The sequence below is a fragment of the Thermobia domestica genome, chromosome 3 (assembly GCF_964235325.1).
Source record: "Thermobia domestica chromosome 3, izTheDome1.hap1.1, whole genome shotgun sequence".
Classification (NCBI taxonomy): Eukaryota; Metazoa; Arthropoda; class Insecta; order Zygentoma; family Lepismatidae; genus Thermobia; species Thermobia domestica.
The window spans coordinates 253,041,171-253,055,734 of NC_137456.1; the positions used below are offsets into that span (position 1 = coordinate 253,041,171).

Below are 14,564 nucleotides of genomic sequence, written 5' to 3' on the forward strand. Positions count from 1 at the left end.
CATATCCGGTTTCAGTATAGAGAAAAAGGTGCATTTCTAGCACTTCTGGTTTCAGTATAGAAAAATGTAGATTTCATACACTTCCGGCTTCAATATAGATAAAAATGTAGGTTTCTAGTACTTCCAGTATCAGTAAAGAGAAAAACTTAGGTTAGTTTCCGGTTTAATTCCACTTCCTTTCCACTTTCCACTTTCCACTTCCGGTTTCATTCTAGAGAAAACATATTTCTAGCACTTCTGGTTTCAGTATAGAGAAAAAGGTAGATTTCTAACACTTCCCGTTTTATTATAGAGAAAAAGGTAGATTTCTAGCACTTCCCGCTTTATTGCAGAGAAAAAGGTAGATTTCTAACACTTTCGGTTTCAGTATAGACAAAAAGGTAGATTCTAGCACTTTCGGTTTCAGTATCGTGAGAAAAGGTAGATTTAGAGCACTTTCGGTTTCATTATAGAAAAAATGGTAGAGATTGGATCTAGTCTTGGGACTCTGAATCTATTCCACAAAACCGCTTCTCGCCATCCCCATTAATTTTTTTCCTATGGTGATATATGTTAAAACTGGGAATAGTTGACCCATTTCAGGTTTGGGTAAAGTTAAAGGAGTAGATAAAACCTACCTTTGCGGCACTTTTTCAATTCTAGAAAATTCTTATTGCTATCTCTTGCCGTTTTTGTTCTGATACTGGTCAACAAATAGACGGATAGACGTAGCTATTCCATAAAACTTCCTATGCTAACACATAGCATCATTTGGAATTCTAGAAAACTGACTAAGCACGTACCCTCACCAATATTCTTGTATTTTACAATATATCAGATCATCTTACATGACGAAGATAAACGAATTTAACATTAAGAATATAGAAATATAGATGTTTTAATGTGTTTAACTTCCAAGATAAACATTTTCCGACTTAAAGAGTAATCAATAATTTACATATCTTATGAGAAATTGTCGAATTTACAAAAGTGGCCCAAGTTAGACAGACAGTGGACAAATTTCGGAGGAGGCAAACTTAACATTTTTTGAACTGCACTATTTAAATCTCTAATATATCCCTGGTAGATATTAAAAATAATTCCTAGTCACTAAACAGAGATAAATCGATCTGAATTGAATCTTCGACCATTAATCAAACGAGCTGAACTAAATTAGAAGTATATGGAGCTCTGAAAGAAACTGCACGAATCAAATTGCAAATCAGATAAGCAATTCAATAGCACTGATTTAGTAAGCCCTATATTTTATAGTGTAACTTCAGCGAAAGCATTTCAATTGAGGAGAATGTATGAAATAACATTCATGTAGTATTGCCGACGGGGCGAGAACTTTTCAACGAGACCTGAAGTATCTTTTCTAAAGTCAAGATGAGATGAAGGACATAATACTTCTCGTCTCGTTTTACTAAAATTTCACACTAAAATTTCAAGTGTATTATAACAAGTTTTATTTTTATCTTACAGATTCAACCTCAAAATAACGGGAAAAGCTGTCCCAAGAAACTAGTGAAAAGAAGACGTTGCAAAATTATGCCATGCGGTAAGATTATTTTATATTTATATCCTCGAAAATGTTTTCATTTAAATAACATGAAAAATAGTTATTTATCCTTTTAAAAATCTAAGGCATGAATCATCATTGCACTTAAAATGTCTTTGTACGTAAGTAATTTTTCAAGGATAAATTAGTATTACAAATTAATGTGTTTTTCGAGCAATTAACTCTGTACAAATTTATTTTAACACGATGATCGGAAAACATCTTTTTGTACAGTTTTATTATTATCATAAGACATATCCTCATGTTTACATTTAAATTAGAAGGATCAGTAGAAGCTTTTTTGTCAACTTGATGTTTTGCAGCAATTTTAACTACCCTGAAACAATCTACGCGTGTGCGGCTTGGTAGGATTTTCTGGGATAAAGCAAACCACATTTGTAGAGAATTTACAATAAATACAATAGCACCAACGTTTTAGCATAAAATTTCCTCATTCCCCCCTTTACGACCCTTGAAAATGTATAAATGTGTGTTAATATAAGATTTTGGACGTTCTCAAGTCTCTGCTGCAATCAGAAAAAAAAAATAGGACAGATAAGTAAATGTAAAATTATGTATAGCAACAACTTTATAGATATCACAAATATACTTAGTTATATTTTTTTTTACAATAAAACTAAATTTTTTCTTGGATTCTACATACAAAACCTGATTTGGTTTATCAACACAAATCTCAAATAAGAGGAAAAGAATCTGTAATCCACTTAGCATATGTTTAGAGAACTAACTCTAGTTTTATTATTTTTTCTTCTAACAATAAGTACTTACCTTCATAACAACAATTTTCCCCGATCTGGTGTGATAATTGTGTCTAAATTCAACACTCTTGTTTCACTTACACGTGTCACCATTACTAACTTTTCAGCTTTGTCTACATCTTTTCAAATATCAGACATGTATCTGGAACATTAAATCTTTCCGCTTGAATATTTATGCCTAATTGTGCTATATTTCCTGATTTCTTGTAATTCGTCGTTCAGTAAGTAATGGAATTTAATATCCAAAATTAGTTCTTTCTTTCAAATAATGAAATGCTAGCTAATTCTCGTATTATTAGCATATAAGCTTGGAAAATTCTAATATGATCTTTTTTAACATTTGTTTAAATAAATATCCACGAGAACTAACTTCTAAGAGTCGCGTTTTTCTTTTTCAGAGAAAAAGAAAGATAAAGATGATGATGATTATGTCATGGATCATCATGGTAAGTGAGAGTAAGTCAAGATAATGGTGAAAAATTAAAATCTTAAAGAGCATAAATATATATTTTTTTAATAGTACATACCAAAGCCTATGCAAGAAGTGTTGTCTTAGTTTCTTGCTGGGTGCACAGTTACCTAACGTCACTGCATAGGGTCATTTAGCAAAACTTCCTTTCCTCTGAGGTTAATGGGATAGCTGTAATGAATAGATACAAAAATTGTGAACTATGATTAACGATACAATAACTGGCATGATTTCATTAACAGATATTCACTTTTGAATATAATTTTATTTCCTTTGATATTTAGTGATATTAACAGCTAGTATAATACAAAAAACCAGACAGAATAAGGAAACAACTTCGCATATAAGCGATAACTTCTCAAATTTAATCTAAAATGAAGAATTTAAAAGGTCTAAGTAACTTCGGTTTTCTCTTTATTCTAAAACTCTTGACAAAGTTAACTGCGCCATTTTAACTTAAGGCATTGACTATAAAATGATTTATTATATGCTATAAGATTCAAGAATTGAGAATAAGGTATGTTGTTTGTGTTTATTGTAATATAGTGATTTCCCCGATGTATTTAGACTATAATGCATTATACAAAGAAGAACATGTGACAAACTATTGTATAATTCTTTAACTATAAGGTATAAGAAAATGGTAAGTAGTTAAAAAATCACGTACTTTACACTTTGATATACTACTGAGGAGAATCTTTATAAGTACTAGCTACGGTATTGGCCATTTTTCATTGTTATCCGTATGTAAACAAATCAACAAAAGGCTGATACATACTTCATGTGTTACTGATTTTAACTGTTTATGAATTTCCTCCATTTTAACGTATCTTATCGTTTTTCTTTCTTCAGTTTCTAAGCAACTTTTCATTACATAATTTAACATTATAACAAACAAATGAACAAAATATTGATAAACACTCCTTGTGTTGTTGGTTTTAATTTTTAGAGTTTATAAAACTTCTTCAGTTTTAATGTTTCCTAGCAATGCCCATTCTTCAATTTCCACGCCTACTTTCATTAGAAGTTCGTCGGTGATCGTGGAAGTGACAACATTCCCTAGTGTGGAGTTAAGAAGAGGAAGAGAAATAAGTGAAAATTTCACACGTTACACTGCTCACACATATTTACATTTATCCACAAATGCATCCACATATACCTACATATATTTTACACACTTTCATTTTATTTATTTTTTTCACTTTTCCCAAATTTTTCACCCTGACCATCTGGGTAACTGGTTCTCTTTATCACGCTGGAACTCCTTCTTGATTTTGACAATTATACATTCTTATTGTGACAATCTCTGAATTACCTCATTTTGGCATTTTATATGTCCAACTATGACTTTGCTGAAATATAATTTAATTTTTTTCAATTACTCCAATATACAATTCAAGCATTACGACTTGTAAGTCGGTCAAAAATGCAAATGACCTCGTCCGCCATTTGCATAATTTTCAATTTCTGCATTAGTAATTCATTAAACCCACATTTTTAGCACACTTGACCTAATGACTGATGAACATAATTTATAAACACCGATAATGGTGAAGTAGACAAATCAAGCTTTCATTCCATCATTTAGTCGCCATAACAAGTTAACAACAACATCGGAAGAAATAATTCTCTTATAATTTACTATTACTATCTTTTTCGCCTTTAACGTTTACACGTGTTTTTGGTTTTGTGGTTTGAGATTATTAAGTGTGTAGTTTAAGTTCGTGAAAAATAAAGATACGAAGATTCCAAACCATTGCCTTTAGTTTCAACATCAGTTATTCTAGTATAGTTTCTTGCTTCACGTAGAAAACTCAAAATACTTGTTTTCAGATTAAGTGTGTAGTTTAAGTTCTTTCTAAAGAAAAATAAAAAGATTTCAAACCATTTATCTTTAGTTTCAATATCAATTTTACAAAGGAGTTACGTATCAAGCGGTTCATGTATTCAACCTTTGATAGAAAATTTATTTATAAAGCATAGTTACCTTAAAAGTTAAAACGTACACGTCATCAAATACAGAATGCGTATTTCATACTGAATTAGGTACTGTACTTTAAAAATACAATAAAATATCGTTCTTCTGGTTGAGATTTTTAAAAATTTTAATGCAAAAATCAGCATTGAGACAAGATGAAACGTGAACCTACAATTTAAGGTGAAATAACAATCACTTCGCTTCCCACCTGAAATGAAACCTGGTCTCTTGCACTAAAATTGCGTTGTCTAACTGCAAATCTATGAGGGAGCTCGGAATAATATTTTAGATTTGCTTTGACCTACTTGTAATGCAACTACTTGCAATACATGTCAATTCTATTCAAGTAAGGCCTATTCTAGTCGAGTAATTAATCTTCTTTCTAATATTCCTAAAATTTTGTTTAATGTATAATATGATAATTGTTAAATTTATATATATATACTCCAGCTGCAAATATTGTTAAATTTATTAGATATTTCTGAACTTTTGACTGATAGAACCATGATCGGATGTTATAAGTTCTGGTATATTACATTTTGTCAATCTAATGTTAATTTAGTATTTTTATCTTTTGCATTTAACGTTTACACATGTGTTCGTTTTATGTTTTCAGATTACTGGGATGATGACGCGGGGAAGTGAAAGAAAAGTATAGAAAATATATTGTAGAAAAGAAAACTGTATCAATGCCTATTAGAACATTCATCTGAGAATGTTCTCGAAGAAATATAGAAATATTAAATTAGTACAAACAAGAAATATTAATCAACAGACAATAACTATAATTCTATAGCAATATTTTGAAACAAAATACATATGTTTTGTATATTTCAGTGTTTATCACTGAAAAGACTGATGCATAGTGTACTCACCTCTGTATATATATGTGTGTGTGTCAATGAAGATTAAATCAATTTAGTACTATTAAGTAAGTTGTTATATTACATTCATGGTGTATTGCGAAGTTTATGTGTTAGATTATAACATTGTGCAATTGTTTCAAATGCATTTATAAGTGGCATTTATGAACAGATATCTATATATTTTCTTAGTGTATACATGTATCTCCACTGACAATTCAATTTAATATATATGTCCTACTATTAGAACTTGTTAAGTATAAGGTTTTGTTGTGTATAAAGAAACAGTGTAATTCTTAACTCTTTGCTAAGGTCAATCACACTTTTTAAAAAGTTAAGTGAATAACATAAGGACAAAGAATAAAATCTTTAAAAAATAGGAAGTGAGCCAGGTAGTATCTACAAAACGATACTCTATGTTTTAATAATTGTTTTCAAGACCTTTCGTATAGTGTATAAATTCGGGTGCTCTGCTTAGTTTCTTAAATATAACTTTATCATCGAAATGACACAGCATATTATATGTCGATTAACAAAGACTGTTGGTTGAAATTACATTTTAAAAAAATCATAGTCGAATAAAAAATGACATCTAAAAAGTACAACTTGACGCTTTTAGTTTTTACAACATACCATCATACAGTATAAAACATAAGACTTTTGTGTCATTCTTCTTATTAAATATTACGTTTATAAACAAATTGTTACTACATACATTTTGATACACTTTAAAGCTATACTTGCCAATAACTTCAAATAATTAGGAGTCTCCAAGACATAGTTGAAAGAATAACATTAGGTATTATTATATTTTTTGCTCTGACATTTGTATTATCAGTTTCTGTTTCAAATTTTTTACATATGTTTCAGTATAGTGACTCAATTGTGTTTCTAACGAAAGGCAAAGAATGACTTTCGAACTAATGAAAACTACATTTCAAATTTGCCGTATTTTACATATTTAATTAAAAATCTTTAAATATTTCTTCAGCTATTTACCCAACAGTTCTACAAAATATTAAAGACTCGTTAACCTGAACGAATAATCATATTGTAAATTTAATGGATGTTGGAAAATGATAATTTTATAACGAGACACTAAAAATGGCAATAGTATTGTGTTCATTTTAAAGATTGTTAATAGATATGATTTGTAGTAAGAGCAAACGTTGAATTACTAGGTAGTTTTAGAGAACGATAATATAAATATTCGTAATCTGAATACCCTTATATGAAGAGTTTATATATATATATTTTAACAGTGGAAATGGTTTAGTGGACCTAAATAAATCTTCCGGAATTGGCAAGCTTACCAACAGTAAGAAATTTCTTCGAAACATTGGTAAAAACATATTATACGAATTTCAAAATTACATCCTAATATTTTTGGTAGGCTAATAACTCGTAGTTTCATATGTATTTAGAAAAAATAAAATCTACATAAAAATTCAACTAGCAATTTGATTACCCTGGTTTCGTATCTACCTCTTGAAATATTTTGTGATGTAACCATTCCAATTCAGACGTTTCTGTTGATGGATTGTAGATCGAATGTCTCTTTTTAAAGCATTGCAAATTATTTTCTAATGACTATATTATTATAAAAGATAAATGGAAATATAAATTCTTTTTCGTTTCTCTAAGTCGTTTTAATACAGATTTGACTTTAATGACAAAAGTTTTTGAGAAATAACATCTTCAGCAAATTTAATATAATGATCGACAACCAGGTTCTCAGTGTAACTAGTTAATATGCATTTCCTTGATTTTTAAAATATTTATGTTTATTCTTGTTACTTTTCGCAAGTGTTGACAAATTATATTAACGTCTGTGAACAGACGCATTTTGCTATCTTCTTCAGTATTACTAAAGTATCTGCATAGTACAAAGTTGCCTTATATGTATTCAAGTACAAGACCATTATATGTTCTATAGCAGCCGATGTTTCAAGATCTACTGATTTTTTGTGATACAACATTATGTTAATTTTCAAGGTAATTTGCATAAAATTTACTTCATAGTAGATTAGTTCCGATTAAATTTGATGAAGCTTTAAATACATGTTTTGATCTAATTCATGTAATTGTATTGAAGAAGTAAATAAATAAAGAATTGTTCATACATTGCAAGTCTTTACATAATGTCTAAATCCTTATAATCAATTTCAAAGCCTGGATTGTTAAAATAAATAATTAAGAATTGCAGGTAAAACAACAACGTAAAAACGAAGAAAGCATTTAAATATGCTTAATATATTGCAATGAAACGTACAAAAATAATTTTAATTCCCGAAAGAAATATAATCGGTAATTGAATACGGTACTTTCAGGGGAAGTTCGGGAGAAAGCACACACCTGTAGAGAAACTAAGCTGCCATTTGAAAGACAAATTCATATTTATTGCAACAAGATCAAGCTAATAAAATTCCTGTGCGGTTGTGAACTTTTCGAGAGATTCAACGTTAAATGCACGATTTGTACAAATATTTGATGTATTTGGATTCTGCCTATCAAAACTTATAGCAGGAGATTTGTATCATATGAAACTTCTTCATCTGGACGCTATGACATACCAACGAAACAATCAAATAAAGTTTGTTTCCATGCTAATGAATCAGTTTCGATCACCGCGATACATTGGATTGTTTCAGTTTACGTTCCAAAAAGCAGGGTACCGAACAGATTATAATTTTGAATCACCTGTCGAATTTCCTTTTAGCTTTGGTTATGCGAACTGCTCCCTTGACGGGTGCAACGCAATTGCTTATTTAAGATGTTCACAATCCAAGGAAGTCTCTTGCCTGACAAGGGAACCTTCCGAAAATGATAGTTGCAGTGAAAGATGTGACCTATGCCAATTGAAAGAGCTGTAACAGAGATGAGCATTTCCAAAAAGTTAGCTGCCCATAGCAATAAGTTCAAGAAATATAAGGGGTGGAAGTTCGGGAAACAGCAAGGTTGGACAAGGAGGGAAAAGTTCAAATTCCGCAAAAAAAGGGGGGGCACGGCAAAATACAATGCTGACAAGTGATGTATAGAAAGAGACTTGCCACAATAGGGAACAAATGAAGGCCACCAGTGGGGTTAACAATGTTGCCAACTGCAATGAAAAGTACATGTTTTGTAAAGAGCACTATATGAAGTGAGTGCAATATTCAGTGTCAACCTGTCATGTAGAACACGTGTATCTAACACGTGTATCTAGTGGTACAATCTAACAAAAGAAAATAGAAAAACAGAAGTATGAAAAATACGGAAAAGACGGAGTTGGCCATAATGCGCCACATTTGATCACGAGCTGTGCATATTAGAATTAACAAAACAAGAAAGCACCAACTATGCAGGAAACCGACGTACCTACAGTCGAAAAGAAAAACGAGTTCCAAAGTTGGCCATGAAATTTCAGACAATTCTAATATAGTTAAGTCACTCGCTTTACAAAAGGAAAATTCCGGCAACAGGCATTAGCCTTCGCATCATTTGTGCATGCTCGTCAACATTGTTCGTGCAATTGTTCGATGAGACAATGGTCCAAACGGAAGATACATTTGCAGTGAGCACAGCGGAATACTGCCAATCCGTCACACATGGTACAATGATCGCCTGTGAATGTCTTGAAACAGTACTCTAGAGGTGTCGGAACCTTTGATGGTCTTTCTATCACATATCCACACCTGTAGAAAGCAAACATAATCAAAGGCTTGAATAAACATGCTGTAAACTGGTAATGGGTTAAGGCTTGAAGTTTCAGAAAATTCTCGCGGGACCACATGTTAAAGTGAGTATCTGATAACACAAGCTCTATAACGTAGCGCACAAAGTTCTTGTATGGTCTAAAACCATAATCATGAAGTGGTTGTATCAGACCGGTACAACCAGGAGGGATCAGCTCAACTTTGAAATTCACTCCGGATGGTACATACTCGTAGAGCAAGTTGGTGTCTTTGTTCGCTGTCCAAGAATCAACAAGTTTCACAACATCAGTTAGGTTTCTTTCGTCATCACGTCTTCATCACATTCGTATATGATAATGCCTGTCATCTCTGCTGATGGAACTCTCTTGTCACCAATGTATGTGCAAGTGGCAGAAGGCAAAGAAACATTACCCCAGAAGACCACAGACTTTTTGTCAACTCTTCCGAATATTAAGGCCCAAATACAACCGCAAACATGCGGAAGAGTGATTTAAGCGTGTTTTATGCCAACGTGTTTTGGCCAAGTTTGGCAGAAAGAAACCTAACCCATGCATGTGTCCACGTGGGTACATGCAATGTTGCCAAATGTAAGTGAAAGTGTAAAAAAATATTTACAAAACATGGTAAATCGCATGTCACACATGTACATGGACATGCAGCCCACAAATTTCAGCGCGGATTTGTGGGTTGGATCGGTAGTTATCGTAGTTGAAGAAGAACGGTTTATATTCACCATCAGCTTGTTTAGACTTCTGCCATTAATGGCGTACCCACGAAAACGTGTTCTTTTTTTAGTTTTTAAGCTACGTACTGGTAACACTGCCTGTGTTTAATTGCAACAGCATGTGTATTTAGGTACTGTTTATTACATGGAATCATTGAAAACATTAAATAAAACCATTGAAAACAGTAGGAAAAATAGCTTTACTTACATGCACCCAGCAACCCTGTAAGAAGTGGCTAAATATAGGCAATGGGAGTAGTAAACAGGCAGTGTGCAGTTCATCGTCTTACTTGGTATGGTGTGATTCGTGTTGTGTCGTATAAGAGGTTTGTTTGTTACCATGAGGTACTCCACAGAGAAGAGGGTGTTTATTGTTGAACATTTTTTAAATCAAATTCATGTGCTAATGTGATAGCATTGTTTCAAGAAAGATCTCCAAATAGCAGTGTACCAGAAATATTAACAAGTCAGTGATTAGTAACAAAATTTCGCGAAACGGGATCTGTACTTGATAAACCACGCAAGAGACAACCACATGTTCTTACAGAAGAGGTGATTCAGAACGTTGAGCATCACATTTCGCAACCACCTAGATAGTCAGTTCGTACACTTGCTGCGCAAGTAAGTTTACCAAAAACAACAACCTTACACAGAGCCTTTTAAAAAAAGCTGCACCTACATGCATGTAAGATACAGGCTGTGCAAGAATTGAAGCAGACAGATAAGGTCACACGTATCACGTATCAGATACTGTCGTTGGTTTAAATCGTTCATCAAAGAGCAAGGAATGGATGTTTTAGACAAAGTTTTCTTTAGTGATGATGCATGGTTCCATTTAAATTGGTATGTGAATAGCCAAAATTCAAAATTCAAATGATAAGCCTCATGTGTTACATGAGCAACCACTTCATCTAAAGAAGATAGGTGTGTGGTGTGCAATTTCACTACGTCGAATAAGTAAGCATGTTTTTTTTCAACATCACAGTTGACGGTACCATGTATCGTGACACAATCACCTAATTTATGTCCATACTTCAACCTGATGAACGAGATTGTTTTTTACAACAAGATGGAGCTACATATCACACGTCAAATGAAACTATGGATATGTTGACTGAGTTTTTCGGTGATAGGGTAATAAGTAAAAATTTGTAGCCCAGTCGCTCCCCGGACTTGACATCTCCAGACTTTTTCATATGGGGATGTTTTTAAAAAAAAATCATGTATACAAATAACCCAAGGACTGTACAAGATCTGAAACCAACATCCGCAGAGCCATTGCGGAAGTGAACCTGTCAGCTCCCCATGAAGTTGCTTGTAACATGCTAAGATGTGTCAATCTTTGTTTGAACGAGAATAGCGGTCATTTTCAACATCTATTGTAAGGCTACGTTTCCCTTCCTTCCACACAGGGTTGCAGGGTGTAAGTTACGCTATTTTTCCTACTTTTTTCAATGGTTTTATTTAGTGTTTTCAATGATTCCATGTGATAAACAGTACCTAAACAACATTCTGTTGCATTTAAACACAGGCAGTGTTGCCAGTGCATAGCGTAAAACTTCAAAAACCACGTTTCCGCGGGTACACCATTAATGGCAGAAGTCTAAACAAGCTGATGTGAATATGTACCATTCTTCTTCGACTACGATAATTACCGATCCAACCCACAAATCCGCGCTGCAATCTGTGGGTTGCATATCCATGCACATGTGTAACATGCGATTTACCATGTTCTGTAAATATTTTTTTTACACTTTCACTTAAATTTGTCAACACTGCATGTACATACGTGGACTTCATTGCCTGCTTTTATATTTAAAAATATCTACATGGATCAAGCTAAAAATTGGTGTATCATATATACGTGTATCTCATTCCGTTCAAAAATTAGCCAATACCTGATTCCAACTTGCGTTTTAAATGGGACATCCTGTATTTCTCGATACAAGTACCGAATGAGATTTCAGTAATCTAAATTTGTGTAATCTCTGTGTGCCGGACGTTTCTCATTTACGGACAAATAATCATGTTTTATCGGTGTCCGTTATTCAGAGGTTTCACAGTACTTGTTAAATTAAACTTCTAGTTAAGGCCAATTTTCCACAACAGTGTGTGTTTATACATCGAGTAACAATTTTAATGTTTCAGAATAGACTGAAAACTACAGAGGAAAGCAAGGAAGCATCTAGTGAAAATGCATTTCCTTAAACGTGAACATTTTTTTAATGTACTTTCGGCATTGTAAATCTTTTGTGGGACTTCAGCAACATTATACGAAGTAAATGGAAGCTATCAGTCGAGATAGGTGGAAAGGGTCCAGGACACCCACCGATCATATTTTCTTGACATCGGGACGTATGAGATGTGATTTAATCGACATCATACTCTGGCCACCTGCAACACAGGTTCCCCATGTATAGAAGGTGGGTGAACACATGGATCACTCTGAAAAGCGGATCCTCTTTCCACTGAGGAACAAACCTGGGATGACTGATAGATGGCTACACATTTTACGAACCAGTTTCCTACCAAAAGTCCCATATAAAGATATACAAGGATGGTTATCAAAATTATGGAGATGCACTGATAAAAATGTTGTATACGGTCTGGCTGGCAAGACAGTTATACATGGACAATGTCCGATTTCAGCTTAATTTACTATGAATATATTGTATTATTTAATACCACTTAAGAAAAGGCTATCACAACATGTAGCTACAGTGTATGTTAGCTTATGCAACACTGTAGCATACAAAAATTGAAACACACGAACAGCATAGCAGGGAACGAGAAAGTATGACTGGACAGGAAAAATGTGGCAAACACCAGTACTAGACGTAAGTAAAACTCATATTGTGGTAGATTAAATGTCTAACATAAATAATCTGTACCTCCATCTATTCCTGCGTTTATCGTCACGTAAACACCCTTCTGATTATGAGATGGGTCTTGGTACACAGATAATCGTTTGGTGTTTCCTTGTTGTCGATTAACTCTTTGTCATAAAATAAAATGTTAACCTACAACTACTTGATTCTTTAATTATCTGCTTGTGATAAGCAGTAGTTCAATAATTGAGGGCGTATCTCTGGGGCGTGGGGTCCCTGGTTAGATGATAATTCCCATCATATTTTATTATTATACCTAACGTCCTGCTGTACGTAGAGTTTATATTACATGCATTATCCACACCTTTCAAATGGCAGTATATTCTCTACAGTCTTGTGTACGTATGTGTCCTACAAATAACTCTACATTATTTGCATGATGTTTCCTATGGTTGACCACCTGGTCCGGAAGTTATCAGATTTTGCATAATGCACCTTCAGATTACAGGGTATGTTCCCTTCGCGTTCCTAAACGAAATGCAGCTTATCTTATCAACACGACATTAGAATAATTTCAGCCTGGAGTACAGATTGTAAGGATATGAGTCGTGAACAAGTCCAGAAAAATTTGAAGCATTGTTCATCAGCATGACACCCAGTTGAATAAGCGATAAGAAATTGACTGATCTAAATCTAACGATGGAAAATCGTCCAGAACATACGTTTCTTTCAGAGTCCGCCATATATAACCCGGCCGGTTGTTGGAAAGGAGAAGAAAGATGGCTCATCGAAATAAATTACTTCATTTTTATCATCAAGGGTCATATTTCTTTTAAAGTTTATGACACCGTTGCCATTTTTTTTGCATTAGTACATTGGCAAAGCTAATCAGAGATTCCAAAATCGTAACCTAATCGCAGATGTTGAGACTATGCAGTTCTCGTCGAACTGTAATTGCAGGAACAGGTCGTTCTAGCTGATGATATAAGTTTATAGTCACTTAAGACATCGATTTAGACTTCTAGCTGGCCACATATGCGGATCACGATCACCTATCCATCTCCCAGTGAATCACTTCCCCCATCTCCCAGTATTCAAGATTGTGGATCCCTTCAGCCTTCGTGGATAGTATGAATGCCGAAAGATCTTCACCAGAAAAGATACTTGCAAGATTAAATCTGGTCCGTTATCAATACGTGTGAGAATATTGAAGATTTGATTCTCATACAAGATGGCTCTCCTCCATGTTTTCCTAATGCTGTTCGTGAATGACTGAATGATTCAGCAGTGTCCTTTTAGGTCCATACCAGGATGGATGACACCTTTCTCACTAACACCCAGATAGCAATCTCTCATTGATTGACTCAATCTACCAATCAGAAGGCAGCAACTACCACTACACAAGATTACAACAGCGAGTGCTCTAGCGACAGTGGTTTCCTTTTACCGGTATCAATTATTTTCGTTAAGTCAATTCCGTCATTCCAATACCCTGAGAGGCAGAAGTTGTACATATCCGTTACGGAGAATCACATAACTCGGATGTCAGTAATTTAAATTGTCATAACAACCTTCTACCTTTTACCAAAGCAGTTTTTGCTGTCCAACTAAGAGTGGAAGTGCAAGATATAATTCGAAATAAAGTACAAAATATTTACAGAACTTTATCAATTTAATTGAAACGCCTG

The 14,564-nt window shown here is 33.6% G+C and overlaps 1 protein-coding gene across 2 annotated transcripts in view; it reads left to right on the forward strand.

Moving 5' to 3' along the window:
• Positions 1-7,746, forward strand: part of LOC145681020 (spondin-1-like) — a 91,569-nt gene extending 83,823 nt beyond the window's left edge. For both annotated transcript variants that reach the window (XM_081752309.1, XM_081752310.1), the window contains 3 exons: positions 1,465-1,540; positions 2,718-2,765; positions 5,383-7,746. In XM_081752309.1, coding sequence (XP_081608435.1) covers positions 1,465-1,540; positions 2,718-2,765; positions 5,383-5,411 — 153 coding nt within the window. In that variant the 3' untranslated portion in view covers positions 5,412-7,746. The remainder of the gene's footprint in view (positions 1-1,464; positions 1,541-2,717; positions 2,766-5,382) is intronic.
• The last annotated feature ends 6,818 nt before the right edge of the window (positions 7,747-14,564 follow it).